Source organism: Urocampus carinirostris, chromosome 19 (assembly GCF_059441175.1).
Source record: "Urocampus carinirostris isolate Australia breed hairy pipefish chromosome 19, RoL_Ucar_1.0, whole genome shotgun sequence".
In the NCBI taxonomy this organism is placed as follows: Eukaryota; Metazoa; Chordata; class Actinopteri; order Syngnathiformes; family Syngnathidae; genus Urocampus; species Urocampus carinirostris.
This window is the reverse complement of record NC_142367.1, coordinates 27,908,639-27,935,985: the sequence shown is the minus strand read 5'-3', so window position 1 is coordinate 27,935,985 and position 27,347 is coordinate 27,908,639. Positions and strand designations below refer to the sequence as shown.

General features: G+C 42.4%; 2 protein-coding genes across 2 annotated transcripts; both read right to left on the bottom strand.

Moving 5' to 3' along the window:
• Nucleotides 1-428: 428 nt before the first annotated feature.
• Nucleotides 429-26,305, bottom strand: LOC148347902 (tryptase-like). The gene is made up of 6 exons (XM_088324220.1): nt 26,162-26,305; nt 25,997-26,014; nt 8,517-8,679; nt 6,067-6,335; nt 4,398-4,543; nt 429-919 (listed from the first exon to the last, which is right to left on the bottom strand). Exons 1-6 carry the CDS (start codon nt 26,214-26,216, stop codon nt 590-592), a joined length of 981 nt encoding a protein of 326 aa, XP_088180346.1. The 5' UTR covers nt 26,217-26,305; the 3' UTR covers nt 429-589.
• LOC148347903 (chymotrypsin-like protease CTRL-1) lies at nt 19,793-24,682 on the bottom strand. Its single transcript, XM_088324234.1, has 5 exons — nt 24,659-24,682; nt 24,116-24,315; nt 21,044-21,312; nt 20,312-20,457; nt 19,793-20,249 (listed from the first exon to the last, which is right to left on the bottom strand). Exons 1-5 carry the CDS (start codon nt 24,680-24,682, stop codon nt 19,908-19,910), a joined length of 981 nt encoding a protein of 326 aa, XP_088180360.1. The 3' UTR covers nt 19,793-19,907.
• Nucleotides 26,306-27,347: the final 1,042 nt, after the last annotated feature.

Here is a 27,347-nt window from a genome sequence, read left to right as displayed (position 1 = left end):
CTTGCAATAATCGGTGGTCTGTGCAGCCCTTTGAGACTGTCCCGACTCAAGGTTTTGTCCTTTTTCTCATATTGAGGTTTTTGAGTTTTTCCTTGCCCTGATGTAGGTTTTAGATCAGGGGATGGTGTCATAATAGTCTGTAGTTTACAATGGTCTGTGGTTTGTGCAGTCCTTTGAGACTCTTTGTGATTAAGGGCAAAACAAATACATGACTTGACTTGAGGTTTTTGAGTTTTTCCTTGCCCTCATGTAGGTTTTAGATCAGGGGGTGGTGTCATAATAGTCTGTGGTTAGCAATAATCTGTGGTCTGGCAGCCCTTTGAGACTGTCCCTTGTCAAGGTTTCTTCATTTTCCTCACGTTGAGGTTTTTGAGTTTTTCTTTGCCCTTATGTAGGGTTTAGATCAGGGGATGCTGTCATAATAGTCTGAAATAATAGTCTGTGCAATAACCTGTGCAGCCCTTTGAGACTCTTTGTGATTAAGGGCCAAACAAATAAACATGACTTGACTTAACGGTACGGGAGAAATTGAAAACCTGGCATTAAAAGTCCTTGAAAAAAGGCTTGAATTTGGTGTCAGAACCTCAGTTCAAGTCATGGGATTCAGTTCCACGACTTGAATCCACAGAACCAAGATCAACAGGCAAAGACTGTGAAGGGGGTGCGCGGCCGAGGACTCTTCGAAGCCTTCCCCCGGCGAGCACTCAAAGTTCTGATCGGTATCCTCGCCGGCGGATGTGTACGTGGCCGAACCCACCCGGTCCCTTCCCACTTGATCCAGGATCCAGTCCTGGAAGAAGGAAACCCGGACCAAACCGTCGGGGACGATGCCGGTGGCGCAGGGAATGCCGAAACTGGTGATGCCCGCCTGGATCCAGACCGAGCCTTGTTTACACTGCAGGGGTCCGCCGGAGTCGCCCTGAAATCACAGATCGGAGACGGTGACTAGACCTGGGTTCGGCTCCCTAAAAATCCGTTCCTGAATTCTGAATTCCTCCCTCACGAAGGTTTCACATCATCCGAGAAGCTTGAATATCAAACGGAGACCACCCGAAATTTTCAAATGTCGATTCCCAATGCTAAAGGATTTTATACAATTGACTATAAAGGATTTTATATGATTGACTCAGTTTAATGCAATGAAGATATTCACTGACTGGGCCACAGGTGTTAAACAGGCGGCCCGCGGGCCAGATCAGCCCCACCGATGGTTTAAACCCGGCCCGCAAGACAACAGTGAGAGAAGCGCAAGAGGAAAATGAGCTGTCGTTTGAAATATTTCCGAACGGATGTCACCAAAGCCAGTTAACACTTGCAAAAGAATTGTGGTCGTAGTTCTCCATTTCTTTCTGACTCACTTCTTTTTTATTTATCTCTGCCTCTTTTTCTTTCTCTTGTTCACTCTCTCTTTCTCTCTCTTTTCTCTATTTCTCTCTCACTCTCTAACTCTTTCTTTTTCTCCGTCTTGCTCTTTTTCTATTTTCTCTGTCTAATTTACACTTTACTTGTCTTTCTTTCTATTTTTCTCTGTCTTTCTCGCCCTCTTTCTTTCCCTTTTTCGACCTCTCTCTCTCTCTCTCTCTCTCTCACTCACCTCACTTTGTCTCTTTTTCTCCTGCTGACTCTTTTTCTTTCTGTCGTTTCACTTCTCTTATTCTTTTTATCTTTCTCTTTTTTCACTTTCTTTCTCTTTCTATATTCATTTCCCTTCTTCTCAATTAATGTCTCTCAATGTTACTCTGTCTCTTTTGTTCTCCCTATCTGTTTATCGCTCTCTCTTTGCCTCCCTCTCTTTCTCTCTCTTTTTCTCCCTCTCTCTTTTTCTTAAACTTACTTGTCCGGTCCCCCGTGAGATTTTTTTTATAGCATTTGTGGCCCCCAGCTCAAACCAGTTTGACACCCCTGGACTGGGCTTTAAGTCCATGCCAGGGCAGGCTGTTCCAAATGCATAATATGTTGTCTAGGAAATTTTGATAACAGGACTCGTGGATGTACTAATGTGGGATGACCAGAGATCGTTGGGTGCAAACAAATGCTTGGCACGCCCATGGGAGGAGCCGAGACGCCATCTTAAGGGGGGAGACGTGGGCCAAGAAGAGAAAGCTAAAGGACTTCAGAAGAGGGCTTCCCAGAGACTCCAACGTCACTAATTCGGCCGTTTTCAATGGAGTACACTTAGTTAAATTGTTAATGAAATAAAATGTGCCCCCGTGTGAAATGTCGGCTTTCCTAAACTTTTTTCTCTCAAGAAATGAGCATAAATTGTTGGATGAATGTAGGTTGTGTTTGGTTCATGGAGTCAGATAACTCGTTCGAACGATTTGGTAAACGGTATTTAATCTAGTTTAATTCACAAACATTGTGAAGAAGTAAACCCCTCCCTTTTTAAATCACAGAGTCAACGTGATTAACCACAGTTTGAGTTCAATTGCACAGGTCACACCCAAAAGCAATCGCCACCTTTGTTGAATGGAGAAAGGACTTCAATTGAAGTAGGGCGACGGCCTCCAAAGAACCCGATAGACGTGCCAGGTTTCGGAGAATTTCCGCAAGAAATGAGAACAAAAGTGATTCCGATGTATCGGTCAGGAAAAGGTTGAAAGGGGAACCACCGTCAAAGCCATTATTCACACGTGAAGAAAACTGGGAACAGTGGCTAATATTTTCAGGAGTGGTTGACCAAGTAAGATTACTTTAAAATCCATCCAGGGGGGTGACAAAAGAACCTCAAAAACACCTGATGAACAGCGGGTTTTGCTGGTCTTGCTCTAAGAAAGACACTGGTCAAAAATGGCATCCGTGGGGGAAATTCCCAGGCGAAAACCGCTGCTGTCACAAAAGAACACAAAGAGTCGACTCACATTGGCCAAAAAAGCATCTTGATTATCCTCGAGACTTTTTGAAAAACATTCAGTTGACCATGAGTCAAAAATGGAACTTTTTGGAATGTGTGCAGCCTGTTACATCTGGCGTCCAAAAGGCAAAAGAACATGATGGCAACTGTAAAGCATGGTGGTGGCAGTGTCACGGCTCTGCTGCCTCAGGACCAGGACCACTTGCTGTGGTTGATGAAATCATGAATTCTGGTGTTGACCTGAAGATCCTGAGGGAGAATGTCTGGCCATCAGTTCATGCCCTTAAACTCAAGCGCTCTCAGATCATGCAGCAGGATCATGCAACGATCCATAACGCAGCAGCAAGTCCACCTCTGAATGGCTCCAAAAATGGAGGTTCTAAGGTGGCCAAGTCAAAGTCCAGATTGAAATCCAGTTGAAATGCTGTGGTGTGACCTTAAACGGGCAGTTCATGCTAGAAAAGCCTCCGATAAGGCAGATTTGAAATCATTTTGCAAAGAAGAGTGGGTCAAAATTCCTCCAGAGTGTTGTGAAACACTCATTACCAATGATCGTAAAAATTGTATTTCTGTTAGTGCTTTCAAAGGTGGCCCATTTTGGGCAGTTCATAATAAAATACCCTTGAATGTGGCAGATTTGAAACACTTTTGCAAAGAAGAGTGGGTCAAAATTCCTCTACAGAGTTGCGAAAGACTCATTGACAATGATCGTAAACATTTGATTTCTGTTATGGCTTTCAAAGGTGGCCCATTTTGAACGGTTCATGATAAAATACCCTCCAATATGGCAGACTTGAAACACTTTTGCAAAGAAGAGTGGGTCAAAATTCCTCTACAGAGTTGCGAAAGACTCATTAACAATGATCGTAAACATTTGATTTCTGTTATGGCTTTCAAAGGTGGCCCATTTTGAACGGTTCATGATAAAATACCCTCCAATATGGCAGACTTGAAACACTTTTGCAAAGAAGAGTGGGTCAAAATTCCTCTACAGAGTTGCGAAAGACTCATTAACAATGATCGTAAACATTTGATTTCTGTTATGGCTTTCAAAGGTGGCCCATTTTGAACGGTTCATGATAAAATACCCTCCAATATGGCAGACTTGAAACACTTTTGCAAAGAAGAGTGGGTCAAAATTCCTCTACAGAGTTGCGAAAGACTCATTAACAATGATCGTAAACATTTGATTTCTGTTATGGCTTTCAAAGGTGGCCCATTTTGAACGGTTCATGATAAAATACCCTCCAATATGGCAGACTTGAAACACTTTTGCAAAGAAGAGTGGGTCAAAATTCCTCTACAGAGTTGCGAAAGACTCATTAACAATTACGTGAAGGTTCGATTTCTGTTATGAGGTGGCCCAGATCGTTTTTTCAATTTAATTTTGTTCCTTGCTAAATGGAATCAACATTTGAAAAGGGCAATTGGTATTTTCTCGAGTCGTCTCTGTTTCGTATGTAAATTGGTTGAATGAACCGAAACCTTTGAGAGTGATGCATATGCAAAATAAATCAGGTAGGGGGCACCGTCGGACAATTACCTGGCATAATCCTCGGCCTTCCTCTCCCGCGCATATCATGTCGCTGGTGATAGTGCCCTCTAATGGAGCGTAGGCGCATCTGCATTGCCGCTCTCCCACGATGGGGATTTCAACTTGTTGGAGCGTGCCAGTGGGGTCATTTGGCTCTGCGGGGACAAAGTGCATTCCTTTTCATCTTAGCAAACTTAAAGGTCCTTCAAAGCTTTAAATTGTTCACCGTGCTCGACTGAGTTCAAAGAGACTTTATGTATTTTTCAATCAATTACTTGTAATCCTATCTTAAGCCCTCTACTGGCAGGAAATGATCAAATTGTAAACAAAATCTGAAGAGCCTTCTTTTTTCCCTGATTTAATTTCCCCTTATGTTCCCGCACGGAGCCTCAGCTAGGAAAATGCCGGTCTACTCGTGACTCCAAGAGCCAAGAAGAAATCTGCAAATGTGAGAGAATTCTCCATCCGGGCCCCGGTGCTGTGGAACGCTCTGCCCCCTGAGGTCAGAATTGCCATCACAACAGAAATGTTTAAATCTAGACTTAAGACCCGCTTCTATTCTATAGCCGAGGGCTCCAAAACCTATGGCTTGTGAGCCGTTTATGGCTCTTTTCATGAGTTCAAATGGCAAATGGAGTTAAAATAGAACTTGCGTCTCGCCAACAGTCCCAGCTTTGGCTGTAAATCACTCAATAATCCTTTATATGGAATCTCAATAAACAATCTATGTTCAAAGTTAAGAAACTTCATGATAAAAAGCCACACAACGAGCTTTAAACACCCAGAAGCTCTTGCAAAAGCACCTTGAGCAATTTGATTGGGTAAGGGGTAGGAATGAGCGAAGCTATACACCGGACGCACGCACTACTACTGCTTAGCGCTGTCTGAAGGTACAAACCTTGGTATCCTCATTTGCAGGATTTGGTGACATTTTTACAAAAGAACTTTGCTTGCACCTTGTTTTGTAACCAATTTAGGACAAAAATGTTGGTCAAAGTGAGGTGAGAGAGAGAAAGAGAGGTCAAAAAAGGAAAGAAAGAGGGTGAGAAAGAAAGAGAACAATTGAAAGAAAGAGAATTAAAGTGTAAATGAGAGAGACAAAATAGAAAGAGAGCAGGACAGAGAAAAAGAAAGAGTCAGAGAGTGAGAGAGAAATAGAGAAAAGAGAAAAAGAGAGTGAACAGGAAAAAGAAAAAGAGGGAGAAATAAATAAAAAAGAAGTGAATCAGAAAGAAATGGAGAAATACGACCACAATCGTTTCGCAAGTGTTAACTGGCTTGGGTGACATCCGGTGGAAATATTTCACACTACAGCTCATTTTCCTCTTGCGCTTCTCTCACTGTTGTCTTGCGGGCCTGATTCAGACCATTAGTGGGCCTGATCCGGCCTGCGGGCCGCCTGTTTGACACCTGTGCCTTAAAAAGTGGGGTGTGTCTTTTGGGGTGTCCTTAAAAATATGAGGTATGTGTTAGCAATGCTATTATCTTACTTTTATCAGGCATGTCCAGGAACAAACCCCTAAAGAGATGAAAAAGGAAGAGTTTTTTTTTTTTTTTTTTTTTTTTTTTTTTAAATAATAAATGCACCAAATGATGTGTTACTCTGTCGCCATCTCCTGGCTCTAAGTGGTTTTTAAACGCAAAGTGGCAGTCTAGGGTAGGGGGCGTTAATACAGACCATCGACTCCGAGTCGGCCCCATCCGGTGGCCCAGCACAAAGTGCCGGTGTTGAAGCGGCTGGAGTTACTGGCCAAGCACACCGGTCGGATGTAATCGTCGAAGGTTAGATCCTGGCTCAGCCTCAAGAGGGCGATGTCGAACGACGGGGCCTTCAGTGCGAATTCCGGATGGACGATCATCTCGGACAAGGTGCGGCTGACCTCGTTTTGGCCTACTCTGTTGAGATTGTGTTTGCCGAAGTACAGGAGCCAGTCTTCCGGGTCGCTTCTACAATCGGAAAAAGACAAAAAATTTCTTGCCAACGTCTCTACGTTCCACCAACGTCAACAAACTGCCCATCGCCTCGAATAGACCGTATCCCAGCATGCTCTCCGTGTCACCGTCAGAGTTTTGGCGAGATGACGGCCGTTAATTCCGCAAAGTCTCGGAAAGTCAGGCTTTCGTTTGACCGTCTCGCGCATTCGCCCCGAATTGACTAAAGCTGGCGAAAGCAGACGTCGTTGAATCAGTTTTTTCAAGGACCACAAGCAGGGTTGGGTAGGGTTACTTTAACTGGATTACTTTCAATGACTTTTGGATTACTCCAATACCAAATCTACTAATAAAAGACAAAAGAAACTAAATAGGGATAAAATTATGAATCACAACACGTGGAAAGCTTTCTCTCCTGGCTTTGATCTCTTCGATCTCCGGCAAAACGAACATCAAATGCAACAGAAACAAAATGAAAATAAATCCAAACAGCTTGCCAACATTATTTTTGCCGTTCCGTGTATTCCGTTACTCCCCAAGCCTGCACAAAATGGAGTCATTTGAAGTAATCCAGTTAAAGTAACCCTACCCAACCCTGACCACGAGGCAAAAACAAATTTGTATTATTCCCTATATTCTTTGTTATATTACATGATGCGCCTCTCGTTCTATGTTCCTTTCCTCTTATCCACTTTTCTGCATGTCTTTCGTGGGATCCACTGTGAATGATAGATCTTTGTAGCAATGCCATACAGTAGACCGTTTACAGAGCGGGAAGGGGACACGAAGAGCATGCAAGTATTCACGCATACGCATCGGGTTGCCAGGTAGAACTCCAATTGGTAAAATTGGTTAAAAAATGGTAAAAGCAGACGTCGTTGAATCAGTTTTTTCAAGGAGCGGGAGGCAAAAACACATTTGTATTATTCCCTATATTCTTTGTTATTTTACATGATGCGCCTCTCGTTTTATGTTTATTGTGTGTCATTTTAACATGCATGTTTTTCATATTATCATGCTCTTTTATGATTCGTTACGTTCTCTACTTACAAAGTTTTCAGGTTACAAAGCGACTCCCAGAATGAATTCAATTCATAAGTATAGGTACCACTGTACAGTGTGTAGTATTTGACCACTAGATGGCGCTTTTTCACCACTGAAGAAAAATATGCACAGCATTGCAGCAAGATGCGACTTCAAGGTACGGATTCCACTGTGTACATTTTTTTTTTTTTACATTTTTTCATAAAAAGTATAACATTGGTATGATAGTTCATGTATATTTTCCTAGAAGTAAAATCAATGTGCTTTTTTTTTTACTGAATTTTTTGTACCAATAGGAAGCATTCCATATTACCCACGGTCCCTTTAAGGTAGAGGTCTGGAACCTACGGCACACGAGCTATATATGGCTTAACAGAGAGCATGCAAAGCCAATATCAAGTGGATAGAGAGAATGGTTCGGTTCAGTATGTAGAGGGCATACTTCCTGAGGTGGGTTGCTGCGACTTGTCCTTGCTTTGGCACCTCTTGCTATCTAAAGGTATTCTTGCGCAGGTTACAGTGGTACCTCCACTTAAATAATGTCTCTACATACAAAGAGTTCAGGTTACAAAGTACTTGAACGTGAACATTTTGCCTTTCAGGATACGCGGTCAAAAATAAGGTACGAAAGTGCTGCCATTCGCCACTCCCGGAGTTCTACCTGGCAACCCGATGTGTATGAGTGAATACTGGCATGCTCTTCGTGTCCCCTACCTGCTCTGTAAACAGTCTGCTGTATGCCACCGCTACAAAGATCTATCATTCACAATGGATCCCACGAAAGACATGCAGAAAATTGCACAAGAGAAAAGAAGAGGAAGAGACTTTTTCTGGTCATTGAAACTAAGCAAGATATATAAAAAAAGGTATGAAAACACACATTGATTTTACGACTAGGAAAAAAATACATGTACTATCATACCAATGTTATGCTTTTTATAAAAAATGTAAAAAAAAATGTTTTTTACATTGTGGAATCCGTACCTCGAAGTCGCATCTTGCTGCAACGCTGTGCATATTTTCATTCACATTAGCGCAAAAGCGCCATCTAGCGGTCAAATATGACACACTGTACAGTGGTACCTATACTTATGAATTAAATTGAAGCTCCGCAGGAAGAACTGGGCAGAGGTGAAACCTTTCACTCCTTACCTCAGAATGCAGTGGGCGGCGGTGAGCACCCAATTCCGGGCGACGACGCTCCCCCCGCAGACGTAATTCCCATTTCGGAATAACGCCACTTGCCAGGGCCACGCCCCTCGCGGGGAATCGCCGCCGCCGACGATCCTGGGGTTCAGGGGCGCCGTCCCGCACTCTGGTGGGAGGAATGCATCATGACGTTTTTGAGATCGGTCGAAGATCATCACGTTCGGGTTCGGGCTTCCGTCTTTCTGACTGGGTAGAGGGCAATGTTCCCTCTAAGCTGCGTGTGTGCGCAATTGCGCACTGCCCAGAGCTTTTCCGCGCACAAGAAAATCTACCTAGCTCACAAAAATCAGGGCTCCAAATTGCTAATTAAGAAGCCAATGAAGTGAAAGTTACAGTGCATGAAGGTCAAAAGACACGGGTTCCCCTGACGTTGTGTCCTAAATGCGGTATTTTGAAGTCAAGATCAAAGTAGAACAAAGTTGAGTCAAGTCAGTAGAGTTTTTCGAGAACCGCCTTCTTCGGCTCTGCTCGCTAAAAGGAACCGACTCTTTCGGGTCCTAAACGGCTCTTCGGGTTGCTTTTGCTTCTTTCATCCCAACACGACCAAATACGATGTAAAATTGTGCCCAAAAAGACTTAAAGGAAAGGGGGAATAGAAAAAAAAGAAAAAAATACCAAAATGGGTATGAAGAAAAGTAGTGAAAAACGAAACAAAAGGAGAGAAAACAGAAAAAAAAGAGCATGAAAAATTCAGAAAAAAAGCCAGAAGAAAAGAAAGAAGCAAATACCCCTTTTCTCCCACTCTCTGTCTCTGTCTCTTTCACTCTCTGCGTCTCTCTTTTTCTCTTCCTTTGTTGCTCTTTGTCTCTTTCTCTCTCTGTGTCTCTTTAACTTCTATTCTCTCTTTTCTCTTTCTCTCCTCCTACCCTTCGCTCTTTCTTTTCTCTTTTCTCTCCTTCTGTCTTTCTATTTCTCTTTGGATTTCTTTCTTCCTCTCCTTTTTTCCCCCTCTCTCACGACTTTTTATCTCTAGTTTCTCACGCTCTCCCCCCCTCTCTCTTTTTCTTTCTTTGTCCCGTCCTCTCTCCTTTTCCTCCTCTCTTTCTCCTATTTCTTTCTCTCTCTTTTTCTTTCTCTTGAATCTACTCGTCCGGCCCCCGAGAGAATGTTTGTTCTATTGTGTGGCCCCTGAGTTCAAATGAGTTTGACACCCCTGATATAAAGCATTGAAGGAAACCCTGCGGGTGTTCTTCGTAGCTTGACAAAGTTTGATTTTCCCCGATTCACACGAACGCATCGTGCTCTTAGATATAAAGAAGGTATGGATGAACGTACCTTGAGCTTTGAAGCCGCCTGCAGAGAAAAGAGCGACAAAAACATGAACTTCATGGATATTAAGAGTGATTAAAATTTGAGAAAACTTTGTTCTTATGCCTCCAGTTCCACACATTGACATCCAATTACCGTTATTTCTGGACTATAAGTCGCCACGGAAGATGAGTCCCACCCGCCACAAACGCATCATTAAAAAGGGAAAAAACATCGATAAAATCGGCTAATCTAAAAAACTGTTATTATTGATTGATTCTATACATTCATATTTCCTAGAGCACAGGTGTCAAACAGGCGGTCCGCGGGCCAGATCAGGCATGCTAAGGGATTGAATCCGGCCCGCGAGACAACACTCAGTGAAGCACAAGAGAAAAACAAGCTGCAGGTTGAAATATGTCAAATTGATGTTGCCAAAGCCAGGTGCCTCCAACAAAGACACTGTACTTGTACTTATTTCTCTCTCTCTCTCTCTCTCTCTCTCTCTCTCTCCCCCTTTTTTCACCACTTTTCTCCCACTCTGTCTCTTTCACTCTGTGTCTCTCTTTTTCTCTTCCTTTGTTGCTCTTTGTCTCTATTTTCTTTCTCTCTTCATACCCTTCAAGCTTTCTCTTCTCTTCTTCTGTCTTTCTATTTCTCTTTGGATTTCTTTCTTCCTCTCCCTTTCTTTTCCCCCTCTCTCACGACTTTTTATCTCTTGTTTCTAACGCTCTCTCTTTCTTTTACACCCCTTTTCTCACGCTCTGTCTCTGTCTCTTTCACTCTCTGTGTCTCTCTTTGTTCCTTGGTTGCTCTTTGTCTCTTTCTCTCTCTCTCTGTCTTTTTAACTTATTTTGCTCAACTTCCTTTTTTCCTTTTCTCTTTTTCTCTTCCTACCCTTTGCGCTTTCTTTTCTCTCTTTCTGTCTTTCTATTTCTCTTTGGATTTCTTTCTTCCTCTCCCTTTCTTTTCCCCCTCTCTCACGACTTTTTATCTCTTTTTTTTCTCTCTCTTTTTCTTTCTTTGTCCCGGCCTCTCTCCTTTTACCTCCCTTTTTCTCTTTATTTCTTTCTCTTTTTTTTTCTCTTTTATCTACTCGTCCGGCCCCCGACAGAATGTTGGTTCTACCGTAAGTTCAAATGACACCCCTGGCCTAGACAATCGCAATGATTCCCGAAACGGAGCCGACTTGACTTAAGAGTCTCAAGCGTTGCGCTCACTCACCTCGAATGACGCTCAACAGGCCCCAAAGGAGAGCGCACCTCACCCGCAGCATCTTTTGTTTCAATTGCATAGTCGAGTCTCTCTTCCACGCGCATTTATACCTGAGCCACTCCTACCGTATGCCATGGTTTTTCCGCCCTCGCGGACCGAAGCGGCATATTTCGTCTTCGTCTATCTGGCCGCCTTCCAAGGTTTCATTCGATACATTTAAGAACGAAGCAATCAACCCGAGTTTGGAATGCGCTCTCGCCACGAGCAGTACGTCGAGTTCTCACGTTCTTCCAGGACTTTCCATATCAAGTGCAGGAACGCGTTGATAGGCCAGCTCCATTTTTCGCTCCATCGTCCGGGTTACCTCGGGTTCCCCATTAATGTACAGTATGAACCACGAGTGAGGACATCCTTAATATTTCTGCAGATCCATCCATTATCTGCAGGGTTGGGTAGGGTTACTTGAACTTGATTACCGCATTTTCCGCACTATAAGGCACACCTAAAAGTCTTCATTTTTTTCAAAAGCTGACCATGCGCCTTATAATACAGTGCGCCTTATATATGGATCAACATTAAGTCGCAAAGTTTTCCAACTAACTTGCAGCCGCCGACTCGATTTCCCCCCGAAAGCCAAGTAGTCCGCGGTGTATACTGGGATTTATTTACCGGCGTTTCATTGGCTAACCAATGTGTCAATCATCATTTGAATCAGTCACTATTGGCTAAAGTTATTCGGAGGTCAAGGGGGCGGATCCTTTTTATCATTTACAGGCTGGCATTGGCTGAAGCGGCAAAACAAAGCCTGCGATTGGCCGAAAAAGATGAATGCGTATAGCACGCGGTTGACGGCATACAGAAAGCATTTTTTACTATACTGTATTTGTAAATATTTTATTCTCCTGGATTTACTACACTCACGGATATAAGAGGACCACGGCTGCACATTATTATGAACACAACGACTTCGGTGAGCTACTCCGGCTATATATTATCCCTGTATATTGTTTCAGACTGAACTCGATGTTTCTGTGATAAGCGGTGCAGATAATGGATGGAGTGTCTATTTTTAAAATCAACTCAATTCCAAGTGTTTATTGTCATATGCGCAGTAAAGTTGCGAGCGAAAAAGAAAATAGAAGCTAAGGAATGGTTGGCATTTCTTGAATCCCAAGACTTTAACCTTCCGAATGATCTTTGGAACGATGCATTTGAGTGACATGGTACGGACACCGTATCCGCACGTGTTCTCGACACGCATTTGCGTCTTTGCAAGCTTTGGGAATGTTAAGGGGGTAATCAGTTGGACTGAACTATCTGACTGTTTTGTCCACGTTCCCATTGTAGCGCCTTATAATCCGGTGCGCCTTATGTATGGAAAATATAAGACCAAAAACTATTTTTGGGGGTGCGCCCTATAACCCGGTGCGCCTTATAGTGAGGAAAATACGGTACTTTTAATGACTTTTGGATGACTCCAATACCAAATATGCTAATAAAAGACAAAAGAAACAAAATATGACTAAAATGATGACTCACAACACGTGGTAAGCTTTCTCTCCTGGCTTTGATCTCTTTGATCTCCGGCAAAACGTACAGAAAATGCCACAGAAACAAAATGAAAATCAATCCAAACATCATTTTTGCCCTTCCATGGATTCCGTTACTCCCCAAGCCTGCACAAAATTTAGTAATTTGATTCCTATTGAGTTTCTTTTGTCTTTTCTTAGCATATTTGGTATTGGAGTCATCCAAAAGTCATTGAAAGTAATCCGGTTAAAGTAATCCTACCCAACCCTGATTATCTGTACCGCTTATCCTCAGTAGGGTCACAGGGGGGGGTGCTGGAGCCCAACCCAGCCATCTCCAGGCAGTGGGCAGGGGACACCCACAACTGGTTGCCGGCCAGTCTCAGGGCACACAGGGACAGACAATTCACTTGCCCATTCCCACCTAGGGACCATTTGGACCGGCCAATCAACCCGACAAGCATGTTTTTGGAATGTGGAAAGATACTCACGCAAGGAAGGGGGAGAACATGCAAACTCCGCACAGGAAGGTTGGTAGCTGGATTTGAACCAGAACTGTGCCGCACATGCGCTAACCACTGCGCCGCCGTGCTGCATTTCTGCAGAGATTTCCTTCAATGACACAAGGAAGTCTATGTCAAGCTCATACAGCTGTGTAGCTTTCTTTTTTTCCTCGAAAAAACTCAAGACATAGCCATCAATTGCTAATATTCACGCACACGCATCGGGTTGCCAGGTAGAACTGCAATTGGCTGGCGAGAAAAGTGAATACATGACACCCCTAAATGTCCAAACAAAGCACTTCCTGTCATTTCCCCTCCAAAATAGTGACTTGGTAATCTTACTAGGTCTCTGTCGGGAATAGGAAGCCCATGTGTTCGAAATGCAGTTCAGCTCTCACACTTTATCACACCGGTTTATAAAAAATCCCAAGATGGCACACCATGGCAAGGAACTCTCTGGGAGTATATCGGTAGTATTTTGTCGTATTGTACCACTATTTTTGTATTAAAGTATTACCGCAGTAATGTTCTGTGTAGTATTTCCATAGTAGTATTCTTGTAATATTTCTGTAGTATTTCTGAAATTGGATTTTTTGGGGAATTATTTTTCTGTAGTATTCCCATAGATGATTTCCGTAGTATATCAATAGTATTTTGTCGTACTGTACTACTATTTTTGTATTAAAGTATTACCGCAGTAATGTTCTTTGTAGTATTTCCATAGTAGTATTCTTGTAATATTTCTGTTGTATTTTTGAAGTAATTTCTAAAATTGGATTTTTTGGGGATCATTTTTCTGTAGTATTCCCATAGATGATTTCCGTAGTATATCGGTAGTATTTTGTTGTAGTACCGTTGTAGTTTTTCTTGTAATATTTCTGCAGTTGTGTTTTGAAGTATTTCTGTAGGATATGCGTAGGTCTTTTCTTACGGTATGTCTGTCGTATTTTGTAATACTACTGTGGTAGTATCTTTGTGGTATTTCCATAGTAGTATTTTTGTAATATTTATGAAGTATTTTTGTAGTATTTCTGAAATTGGATTTTTGGGGGATCATTTTTCTGTAGTATTCCCATAGATGATTTCCGTAGTATATCCGTAGTATTTTGTTGCATTATTGTCGTAATATTTTTGTAGTATTTCTGCAGACGTATTTCCATAGTAGTGTTTTGCAGTATTTCGGTAGTTTTTTTCTTGCGGTATTTTGTAATACTACTGTTGTTGTATTTTGTGGTATTCCTGTCGTCATATTTCTGTAGTAGTATTCTTGCAATATTTCAGTCGTATTTTATCAATATCTATGACTATTTTGATTGGAATTTTTAAAATATTTTTGTGATTTACTCTAGTTGTATTTTGTAGTATTAGTATTTGCATATCTCAGTAGTAGTATTTTTGTATAATAGTATTACTGTATTGGTATTTTTGCAGTATTTCCATTAAAGTATTCTTGTAATATTTCTGTAGTATTTTTGTAGTATTTCTGATTTTTCGGGGGGGATCATTTTTCTGTAGTATTCCCACAGATGATTTTCTTAGTATATCCATAGTATTTTGTTGTATTACCGTTGTAGTATTTTTGTCGTATTTCTGCAGACGTATTTCCATAGTAGTGTTTTGCAGTATTTCGCTAGGTTTTTTTCTTGCAGTATTTTGTGATACTTCTGTCGTCATATTTCTGTAGTAGTATCTTTGTGGTATTTCCATAGTAGTATTTGAGTAGTATTTTATCAATATTTTATGACTATTTTGATCCTAACTTTTATGTTGTATTTTTAAAAAAAAAATTGTGATTAATTCTAGTTGTATTACTATTTGCATATTTCAGTAGTAGTATTGTTGTATTATAGTATTACTGTATTGGTATTTTTGCAGTATTTCCATAAAAGTATTCTTGTAGAACTTCCATATGAGTCTTCTCAAAGTATTTCAGTAGGATTTGCGTAGGTGTTTTCTTGCGGTATGTTCGTAGTATTTTGTAATACTACTGTAGTAGTATCTTTGTGGTATTTCCATAGTAGTATTTCAGGAGTATTTTATCAATATTTTATGACTATTTTGATCGTGCCTTTTTTGTTGTATTTTTTTAAATATAGTATTATTGTGTTGGTATTTTTGCAGTATTTCCATAAAACTATTCTTGTAGAACTTACACACGAGGCTTCTCAAAGTATTTCAGTAGTATTTGGTCTTTATTATTTTTGACATGTACTGTTGTATTTTGTAGTATTTGCCTTGTAATATTTGTGTAGTGGTACTTTTGCACTATAGTGTTATTGTAATCGCCCTGCGATTGGCTGGCAAGCAGTTGAGGGTGTCCCCTGCCCACTGCCCGGAGATGGCTGGGATGGGCTCCAGCCCCCCCGCGACCCTAATGAGGATAAGCGGTACAGCTGATGAGATGAGATGAGATAGTGTTATCGTCAAGTATTTCTATGGTACTTTTTTCTTTCGAGCAAATGAATACATTCTGTCCTTGCTATTTAGTCTTAGTAGTAGTATTAAGGTTGTAGCCGCACAAAGGGTACACGTGAACAAAGTTGTTTTTGTTTTTCGACGAGATATAAATATAAATATACATTTTCCCCGCGGCTGTTTTAAGACGCATGCGGTTTTCGATGACAAAGAACGATATTTTGGCAGACAGACAATCTTTTAAGAATTGTCACCAAACCAGTATAGGGTCTCAACTGGTTTTCCAACTTCGCTGCACGTTGGAAATACTAGAGCCTTTATGCCAAACGGTGTTCAACACTGCCATCTCCTGGCCACATTTGAACTGGGCGTTATAGCAGGGCTGCCTCCAATGTTCCCTGTCATTTCCCTTCCGGGGCTGATCGTTCACACAAAGTCGCTGAGCAACGCTTGAAACAACAGTGAGCAACGGCAATCCCAAGTGGGGCAACTAAATCATCATCCAACATGTCCAAAACTTGACATCAACTTACATTTTGCTGAGTTTCTGGCAGTTTTCTCTTTTGAATGAATTGACTACAAACGTCATTTGTTTTTACAATTCTTTCACAAGATTTCCATTTCTTTTTATTTCCTGACATATTTTGTGGCATAATATTAACATTTTTGGGGGCTTATTGAGTCGCTTGTAAGATACAGAATTGTACTTAATCATATTTTTGAGTGGAAGTACAATGTTGGCAACAAGATTCACTTGATATCATTGGAAATGATTTGAATGCAACACAAACTTTTTCTTCTTTTTCCCAGTTTTTTTTCTACTGTTTTTTAAATACCTTTAAAAAAAATCTCATTGTGTTTAATTTTTCCGAGCTGTTACTTTTTACTTTTGATCTCTATTTATTTTTTTCCTACATTTCTTTCTTTCCTTTTTTTCTGTCTTTTTTCCAAATGTTTCCTTCTTTTTTTCTCTTCCTTTTGTTTCTTTTTTTTCTCAGCTTTTCACTACTTTTTCATTTTGGTATTTTTTTATTTTTTGTTCTATTCCCCCCTTTCTTTAAGTCATTTTCCACAGAATTTTACATAATATTTGGTCATGTTGGGATGAAAGAAGCAAAAACAACCCGAAGAGCCGTTTAGGACCCGAAGGAGCCGGTTCCTTTTAGTGAGCCGAGCCGAAGAAGCCGGTTCTCGAAAAACTCGACTAACTTTACTCAACTTCGTTCTCCTTCGACTCGACTTCAAAATACTGCATTTAGGACACAACGTCAGGGGAACCCGCGTATTTTTACCTTCATGCACTGTAACTTTGACCTAGTTAATTAGTAATTTGGAGCCCTGATTTTTGTGAGCCAGCTAGATTTTCTTGTGCGCGGAAAAGCTCTGGGTAGTGCGCAATTGCGCACACACGCAGCTTAGAGGGAACACTGGCTGCCTCCCTTCATTTTTCTCCATCTCTCTTTCCTTTTCGCTTTCTGTCTTTAATTCCTTTTTTTTTCTTGCAGGCATACACAGCTGAGGTGGGACAATCTGTGCAGAAGACAACCAATAGTCGTTCTCTTCTCTGCGGAAGAGAGGCAAAAAGAAATACATTTTTGAAGGAATAGCGCAAAATTCCCGTTTGGAATTTGCAAGGAGTCCCTGGGAGACGCAAATAACATGCGGAACAAGGTCCTGCGGTCAGATGATTTGAAAATGCAAAGCGGTAAGATGAGCGTAAGAGTAACACTGCTCATCGCCCTGAAAATACCGTCCCCGCTGTCAAACATGGTGGTGGCAGGATCACGTCTTGAGTTGCTTTTCTGGCACAAAATTAGTTTGAGTCTGCAAGAGACCTGAGAATGGGGTGCAGGTTCGCCTTACATCAGGACGAGGACCCGAAACTTCTACACTTACAAACGAACTGTAGCTGAGAGACGGGCACTGAACAAGCTGCGGTCAATCATGGGCAATTCAGCACATCCACTACACAACATCATCTCCAAAAATAAGACTGTCACAGTCTTGTTCCACGGACAGACGGAGGAGATCATTTCTTCCTCATGCCGTGAGGCTCTTTAACTCCACCCGGGGGAGTAAAAGCCCACATTAAACCACACACCCACATTTGCATATTACCCTATTTTTATGACAGTGTGTATTATCGAGGAAAATGAGATCGGACTCGTCTCATACGTGTTCAAAGAGAATGCAGGAATCAATGACGTCAGAGGGAGCTCTCGTTTATTGATGCAACAATCTCAACAAGAAACTCAAAGAATCTCCGGATATGAGTGGCGCTTTATAGTTTTAACACAGCATGACTGAACAGATTGGCCCGTCCCCCTTCACACACACGCCACGTGAGGCAGACGCCCAGTGAAGGGGTTTTGTACTTTCTTGGAAGTGTTTTTAAGTTTGGGTCACTTTGCCCTTTGCCAGATTCTCTTGTCCTACCTTAAGGAAGATTGTTTATATCAATTCGTCTGCCAAGACTTTCCCGAAATGTAGGCAACATTTCCCTGAAATGTAAGAAAGTCTTTTTAACAAATGTCAGCAAGTCCCTAATCTACAACAGTATTTTCCGGAGCACTATTTAATACTCTATAGCAAAACGTTATATTGGGCATTTTTGTATTCTATACCTTTTATTTTATTATTTTATTTTTCAATACAAGGATACTGCTGCAAGTGGGAATTTCCCTACGGGGATGAAGAAAGATAGGTAGGTAGGTACTATCTATCTATGTTATCTATCTATCTCTCTATGGCAGGGGTGTCAAAGTCATTTGAACTCGGGCGCCACACGATAGAAGAAACATTCTGTCGGGAGCCGGACTAGTAGATGAAAGAGAAAAAAAAAGAGAGACAAAGAAATAAGAGAAAGAGGGAGGGAAAAGGAGATACGGCGGGACAAAGAAAGAAAAAGAGAGAGCGGGAGAGAGCGTGAGAAACAAAAGATAAAAAAGTCATGAGAGAGGGGGGGAATAGAAAGGGAGAGGAAGAAGGAAATCCAAAGAGAAATAGAAAGACAGAAGGAGAGAAAAGTAAAAAGAAAGCGCGAACGGTAGGAAGAGAGAAAGAGAAAAAAGAAAAGGAAAAATGAAGATAGAGCAAAAGAGTTTAAAAGACACAGAGAGAGAGAAGGAGACAAAGAGCAACAAAGGAAAAGAAAAAGAGAGACACAGAGAGTGAAAGAGACAGAGAGTGGGAGAAAAGGGGTGGAAAAGAGAGAGAGAGGGAGAGAGAGAGATACAAACAAATACAAGTACAGTGTCTTTATTTGAGGCACCTGGCTTTGGCAACATCAAGTTGTCATATTTCAACCTGCAGCTTGTTTTTTTCTTGCGCTTCTCTGAGTGTTGTCTCGCGGGCTGGATTCAATCCCTTTGCAGGCCTAATCCTGCTATCTCTATCTCTCTATGGTATCAATCTATCTATCTCTCTCTCTATGGTATCTATCTCTCTATGGTATCTATCTATCTATCTCTCTCTCTCTCTATGGTATCTATCTCTCTATGGTATCAATCTATCTCTCTATGGTATCTATGTATCAATCTCTCTAAGGTATCTATCTCTCTATGGTATCTATATCTATCTCTCTCTATATGGTACCTATCTCTCTATGGTATCGATCTATCTCTCTATGGTATCTATCTATCTCTCTATGGTATCTATGTATCTCTCTCTCTAAGGTATCTATCTCTCTATGGTATCTATCTATCTATCTCTCTCTCTATGGTATCTATCTCTCTATGGTATCTATCTATATATCTCTCTCTCTATGGTATCTATCTATCTCTCTATGGTATCTATCTATCTATCTCTCTCTCTATGGTATCTATTTATCTATCTCTCTTTCTCTATGGTATCTATCTCTCTATGGTATCTATCTCTTTATGGTATCGATCTATCTATCTCTCTATGGTATCGATCTATCTATGGTATCGATCTATCTATCTCTCTATGGTATCGTTCTATCTCTCTATGGCATCTATGTATCAATCTCTCTAAGGTATCTATCTATCTATCTCTCTATGGTATCTATCTCTCTATCTATCTATCGACAGGAGGTAGAGCGGTCGTCTTGGGACCAAAGAGGTGGCAGGTTCGATCGCCAGCCCCTCCGAGTGAAATGAATGAGCGTGAACGAGCAAAACAGTGAAGTATATTGTAAAGCGCTTTGGAGGTAAGGCTAATCTATTATCATGCTACGACTATGTGCTTTTTAACGGGAGCGGGACCAAAACAGGTTCATTGAAGCGGAAAAGCATCTTCTTGGCAGAATGTAAAAGAAGATTGCAGATTTCAAGAAGAAAAATGACACGGATCCGTTTCTTGGCTTTAATGACATTATGGTCTAGAAGACCTTATACATCTGGAAACAGAATGACAAAAGATTGGTTTTTGGGGTGCGCGCCCCGAAGCGCGGACATCCAGGAAATTTAGATCCACTTTGCTAGCGGCAGGAGTCCGAAGAGCAGGAGGTTCCTGCAGGAAAGAGAGACGGCGCGACTGACCGGATCATCTTCGTTGACCGAAGGAGCGGTAGGAAGCACGTCCTGATCGCAACGGAAACTTTCGTCCGCGTCCACGCCGGACGAATTGTACGCCACGAAAAAGATATCGGCTCCCCCCGTTTGCTCCCTGATCCAATCCTTGAAGAAGGAAACCCGGGCGAAGACTGCCGGGAAACGGGCGGTGCCGCAGGAGACGCTGAAACTGGTGATGCCCGCCTGGATCCACACCGGGCCTTGTTTACACTGCACGGGTCCGCCGGAATCGCCCTGAAAAAGACCGGGGATGAAACCCGGGTCCGAGTGCCGTACGGTCACGGTGGGATGTTCACCTGGCACGTTCCTCTGCCCTCGTCTCCCGCGCAAATCATATTGCCAGTGATGGGGGTTTGCGTCACCCTGTAGGCGCAGTCGCATCGGCGATTTCCGATGATGGGGACTTCCACTTCTTGGAGAGTTTCGAAGGCCACGTTTGGCTCTGAGAGGGAACAACAAAATCATCCCCCCCACGTTGGGTGCCAAATATTTCGGAGCAGCCCGTGAAATATGCCCCAGAAATATGCACAAAGAGCAGAGAAGTTGTTTATTGAGCGTTCAAATCAGCCTTCTCATTCATCTAAGAGACAGGAATTTGGCTGGGTCAGGCCGACTCCAACGATTTTCTCGGAAATTGTGTAACTTTGGAGAATCGAAAGAGCGCGAAAACATTCTGAGAAAAAACATGGTCGATTCCTGGAAGCGTGCCCTTTGAGAAGAACAAGCGCCTCATCGCAAGAGGACGCACTAAGCGACATGTGAAATTTCTGACGTGATGCTTTTGAGGGAATAAGAAAGCTGATTGTCTCTTAGACGAATGAGAACGCTGATTTGAACGCTGACGAATATCAATGAACAACTTCTCCCTCTCCCGTCAAAATTTCTCTCTGAAGGTAAGGATGTCATCTAGAGATACGTTTGGCCCTTGGGGGCTTTTATGAAGGATGCTACTCTGTGGATTTTCCATTATGTAGGAGCTTCCTGGTTCCCGTTAAGCGCAGAAACCCGGGGAGGAGCGTAGTACTCACCGTCAAAGCCGAGTCGGCCCCATCCGGTAGCCCAGCACGCGGTTCCGTTGTGGAAGCGGCTGGGGGAATCGGCCAAGCAGACGGGTCGGATAAAATCGTTGAAAGTCAGGTTGGAGCTCAACCTCATGAGCGCGATGTCGTTTTGGAAGGTTTGGTTGTCGTAGCCGGGATGGACGATGATTCGGGCCACGGTGCGGTTGATCTCGTTCTCCGCCGTCGTGCTTTGATTCTGTTTGCCGAAGTACAGGAGCCAATCGCCTAAGTTGAGGCTGAGAGAAAAAGAAAAGGGAATCGGTCTGAAAGAAATCGGCAGTCGGACGACTTGACACCGGTGTTTCCCAGGCACACGTTTTCCGACCTGAAAATCTCGAGGCGTTATTGCGTCAAAAGCATTTGGAAAAAATTCTTCCTGGCATCGATTGTTGAATAAGGAAGTGTGTAAAGTTGGCCGTTTTGGATATGTACATTTCTCAGAATTCAATGCAATGAAAAGAACTTGTCTTTATATTCCTAAATATAAAAACAATCTTTCTCACACACACACATAAAGTCACGTTTCAAACATCAGCCTAATTACCGTATTTTCCGCACTATAAGGCGCACCTAAAAGTCTTCATTTTTTTCAAAAGCTGACCATGCGCCTTATAATACAGTGCGCCTTATTTATGGAACAAAATTAATTCGCAAAGTCTTGCAACTAATCCGAGCAGCCGCCGACTCGATTTTCCCCCGAACGCGAGTAGTCTGCGGTGTATGCTGGGATTTATATACCGGCGTTTCATTGGCTAAACAATGTGTCAATCATCATTTGAATCCATCACTATTGGCTAAAGTTATTCGGAGGTCAAGGGGAGGATCCTTTTTATCATTTACAGGCTGGCATTGGCTTGAACGGCAAAACAAAGCCTGCAATTGGCCGACAAAGATGAATGCGTATAGCACGCGGTTGACGGCATACAGAAAGCATTTTTTTACTATTCTGTATTTGTAAATATTTTATTCTCCTGGATTTACAACACTCACGGATATAAGAGGACCATGGCTGCACATTATTATTGAACACAACGACTTCGGTGAGCTACTCCGGCTATATATTTTCCCTGTATTTTGTTTCAGACTGAACTCGATGTTAATGGATGGAATGGAGTGTCTTTTTTTAAATTCAACTCAATTCCAAGTGTTTATTGTCATATGCACAGTAAAGTTGCGAGCGAAAAAGAAAATAGAAACTAAGGAATGGTCGGCATTTCTTGAATCCCAAGTTTTTAACCTTCCGAATGATGGAACGATGCATTTGAGTGACATGGTACGGACACCGCATCCGCACGTGTCTACGACACGTATTTGCTTCTTTGCAAGCTTTGGGAATGTTAAGGGGGTAAGAAGTTGGACTGAACCATCTGACTGTTTTGTCCACGTTCCCATTCTAGCGCCTTATAATCCGGTGCGTCTTATGTATGTCAAATATAGGACCAAAAACTATTTTTTCGGGGTGCGCCCTATAATCCGGTGCGCTTTATAGTGTGGAAAATACGGTACATCTTTTATACGTCTATCAATTTTATATTCTTTTATTGTGAAGTCGCGCTCATGTATGTTCCTTTTCCTGTTTGTTTCAATAAAAGCCCTCCTGACCGGAAGTCCCCAGTTCTGTCGAGGAGGGCTCCTCCGCAGGGAGTTTTAAAAACTTAATATCTGCTTTTACTTGAGTCATTGTGCCAACATAGAGTTTATATAATGTTTAACTTGAACAATGTGTCATGATTACTGATGCGAGGCACCTGTGCCCGCTCCCGGTCACTTTTTATACCCCTGTCTGTCACCTGTTGTCAGTCCGTCTGCGAACCTCAGTTTACGCTAGCTTTTCGACCCTGACCCACTCTTGTTTTAGCTCCCGTCTGTTTCCCGGCTTCGACCCATTTTCTGATCCCGACCACGTTTTATGCTCCCCTGTTCCGGCTACCGAGCTGTTTTTTTCCGCTCCCGACATCGCTCGCCACGGAAATACCACTTCCGCGTTCGGAGCAACCTGCTCTCCGCGACCACCGGATCGTGAGTGCAATCCTTTCCCTTCTTCCCAATAAAAGTGTGAGTAATGTTACGCGAGTGGGTCCTGTCTCTGTTCTGGTCCTGAGAGGAAGTCATAAACAGGGCAGCGGTAGCTCAGGAGGTAGAGTAAAGAAGTCGCAGGTTCGATTCCAGGCTCCTCTGAGTTAAATGCGCGAGTGTCCTCGGGCATTGAATCCCTAACGCCCCCGATAAGCAGGTAGACGCCTAGCAGGGCTGACTCTGCTATCGGCGTGTGTGTGTGTGTGTGTGTGTGTGAATGGGTAACGTGCTTTGGGGGTCTTCGGTGACTGCTATAGAAATGCAGTCCATTTACCATAAATGTTATTCATTTTGGTTTCTGCTATATGGGATTTGATTCTATTCTACCATGTATCTTTTTTTATATATAAAAAAAATCCAAAAAATGTTTCAAGAAATTGACTATTTTTGTAGATATGAGAAAAGCGGTGGGATTCAATAAATTGTTTCTGTCCCGCTCCCTTTCATGCATTTTCTTATGCAATGAAGTAATATTTATATAGGCTAGCTAGCAGGCTAGCTAGAGATAGAGAGATAGAGGGATAGATGTCTAGATAGATAGATGTGTAGATAGATGTCTAGATAGGTACCATAGTTGGAGACAGATAGAGAGATATGTATATAGAGATAGATGTCTAGATAGATAGATAGATAGCAGGCGAGTTAGCCGGCTAGCTAGCTAGATAGAGATAGACAGATATAGATATGTATATAGAGATAGATAGATATGTACCATAGATAGAGATGGATAGATACCATAGATAGAGATAGATAGATACCATAGATTGAGAAAGATAGATAGATAGATAGCAGGCGAGCTAGCCAGCTAGATAGAGATAGACAGATATAGATATGTATATAGAGATAGATAGATAGATAGATGTCTAGGTAGATGTCTAGATAGATAGATAGATGTGTAGATAGATAGATAGCAGGCGAGCTTGATACTTTGCACTTTCCAGTGACGCCCTAAGGTGGCCTTACCTGCCAATGCAATGGGCAGCCGTAAGCACCCACCCCTGGGAGATGAGAGTCCCGCCGCAACTGTGAAACCCTCGGAAGTGTATGCTGACTTGCCAGGGCCAAGCACCCAAGGGTGCGTCCTCGCCACCGACAATCCTGGAGTTGAGGGGACAAATGAAGCGTGAAATGTTCCCGATGCATTCATCAAGTTTCACCGAGCACTGAAAGATAACAGTCAGGCTTATTCATTATTTTCTGTCGCCCCCCCCTCTGAAGAAGAAATCCTCTCAGCCTCTCCTGTCGCTTTATCGTGCCGCGCGACACAAAACGAGTGCTAAAAAGAAAGGTGACAAAAAGAGAGACTTGGAGAGACCAACGGCCTTTTACAAAGAAAGAAAAAAGTAAATCAAGGAAAAGGGAGAAAAAATGAAAAAAGATGCAAAAGTAGAAAAAAGGGAAAAAAGGAAAGCCAAAGAAAGAAGATGAAAAAGGAGAGAAAACATGAAAAGTGAGGGGGAAAAAAAAGAAAAGGGGAGAATCAGATTTTTGGTTTTATCGGGGTACCTGTAGCAGCAAGACGACGGGCATTTATGTCAGCGCCAACTAATGTTATGTCAGATCGATGCAAATTTCTCTCCCTTTGATTATTTTAATGCCCTGCGATTGGCTGGCAACCGGTTCAGGGTGTCCCCTGCCCACTGTCCGAAGATAGCTGGAAATGGGCTCCAGCACCCCCGTGACCCTACTGAAGATAAGCGGTGCAGATAATGGATGGATGGATGATTATTTTAAAACACGGACATTTATTTCATAGTTCACGTAATTTTGCCAATTTCCTATATCAGTTTTTATTTTAATGAATACAAGAGGCGCGTTGTCCCTTTAGACCAGGGGTGTCAAACTCGCAGCCCGGGGACAACTTGCGGCCCCCAGGATAGTTTGAAGCCCCTGCCTTAATATTAGAGTAAAAGGGACAGTGTGTATTATTTCCCTGCTAGAAGTCGCCTTATTCTGTCACCGAAAACCAGTGCTAAGAGCACAACTGAAGAAGACCAACTACGGGGATTCAAAAGAAGTGAAATAAGAAAAAGGTGCAAAAAAAAGAAAAGAAAAAAGAGAAATATATTTTTATTCTTGTCATTTCCTCCTTGATTCTTTTATTTTCTTTCTTTCCCTTTTGCTTTCTTTTTTATCCATTTTCTTTTCCCCTACTTATCTTTTTTCCCGTTATCCTTTTATGCCTCTTTTACTTATTTCTTCTTCCCCTTTTTTCATTCCTATAAGATCGACATTATTTTTCCCTTCTTTTGAGAAAGGCTGGGTAAAAAAAAAAAAAAAGGGAAAGAAAAGGCTGCTTTTTGCTCCGCCCAGTCGCCGTAGTTTGAAGTCTTCCTTGGACTCATTTTTTTATTGCACTAGGCATGAGGGCGCCATCTAGTGGACTCATATAAAATACAGTCCTTTTTAAAAAGAGTGCCGTTTTAGTGGGACCCCAACCCAATTGAGTTTGAGACCCCCGACTTGGAGACCCGCGAGCGGCGAGTTTGAGACTGCTTATTTATTATGTTCTGAATTCCTATTGGCTTAAAAGTCACCCCTCCCCTTTTCTGCCTGTCCCTCAAATACCTTGCAGTCGTGAAAAGCGTGTTGACCGAGCCAGAATACGAGAGGTTTTCCTCTTCCTAGGGGGGACGTGAGAGAATATCATAGAGAAGCAGTGCGCTAAAGGAAGTATTTTGATGCCACATTTTCGTTTTCCAGTACTGACAAAATATCAATATGGCATTGATTGTGTTAACCGTCGAGTAAGTGCAGTTTTACACCTGAACCATTTCACCACGCTGTACAAACTCAAAACGGCCCTCTAGCACCCAGAAAGGGCATTTGTTTTGCAAAACCTACCTTGAGCTTTGGAGCTGCCTGTGGGAAAGAGACAAAAGAAATCTGTGAGTGAGTGTCGCCTTCCAGCGACGGAGATGGAGGAATCAAGAAAGAAACGGACGTTATCGTGTCCTCAATATATTTCGACAATTCAACCGGAAATGAGTCGGTCCCGGCCATATTTACCTGGTACTGTGAGCAGCACGCCAAAAAGGATAGCACACGTCGTCGGCAGCATCATGATATCGATGACTGGATTCGGCTTGTCCTGCCAATCCTACGCTTGTATAAATACTTTTAATTGGCCACGCCTTTAAAACCGGTTCATCCAATCAATTGCAGACGAACGGGTAACTTTCAGCGCCGCTTTCGTAATCGAGGCAAGGGAGGGGAAAGACTCATGGTTTCCTGGTATGGGCGCCAAATGTTTACTGTTTGTCTTGAAAACAAAGGAGAGAGCTTTCGTGCCAAACGTGGTGAGATATTCTCGGTCTGAGAAATGAAGGAGATTCCATGCCTGGAAGGGACAAAAAACTGAAGATCTCCTTCAACGGGGTGTACTACTCCTTTCAGAGAACAGCACCAATGGGCTCTAAATAGATAGATAGATGTCCAGATAGATTCCTAGATAGATGTCTAGATAGATAGATGTCTAGATAGATCGATAGAAACCTCATACATCCCCGCAGGTATATTCACACTTCCAGCAGTATCCTTTTGTTGTTTATTAACAGATGAACAGGATGGCCTCGGGGTGCTGTGTTGTAGTTTAGCAACAGCGGAGTGGATGACGTCTCACGCTAGGCCAAAAGTTCGACGTCCCTGCAGCAGACGGAACTCTTAGTGCCCAGGGTTACACCGCCTCGTGTTCACGTAGATAGCGAGTCCGGTTCCTCTCCGCTTCCCGCAGGCTTTCGTGTCTCCGTCTAAGAGCGCTGAAGCCGGGTAGCTCCGGGTAGCTCTACGTTAGCTAGACGTGAGCCACATTTCCGTAAAACACAGCAAACTGCACTCCCTGTACGCTTTGATGTTTTTCGCCAGCAAAGCCAGTTCGTCGGTCTTATTTGGTAGACAGTTCACGTTTACCATGATAAATCACAAAAAGAGCAAAATTGTAAAAATAAATAAAAAGAATAATGATAAACTTGATAAAAACATGACGTTATGATCGTTTCCCCATAACGTCCACCTGACGGCGGCAAAATATCTTCTAAAGCAAAAAGATTTCGTGTTCTGTTTGATGAAATGGCGCAATAAATCAATGGATACATTTCTGAGTCAAAAAAAGGGGAATCTCTCGGTAATTTCCATAAAAAAATAACTGCAGATCAAAAGCTCTCCCTGTCCACTAGAGGGCAGTGTTGAGTTTCAA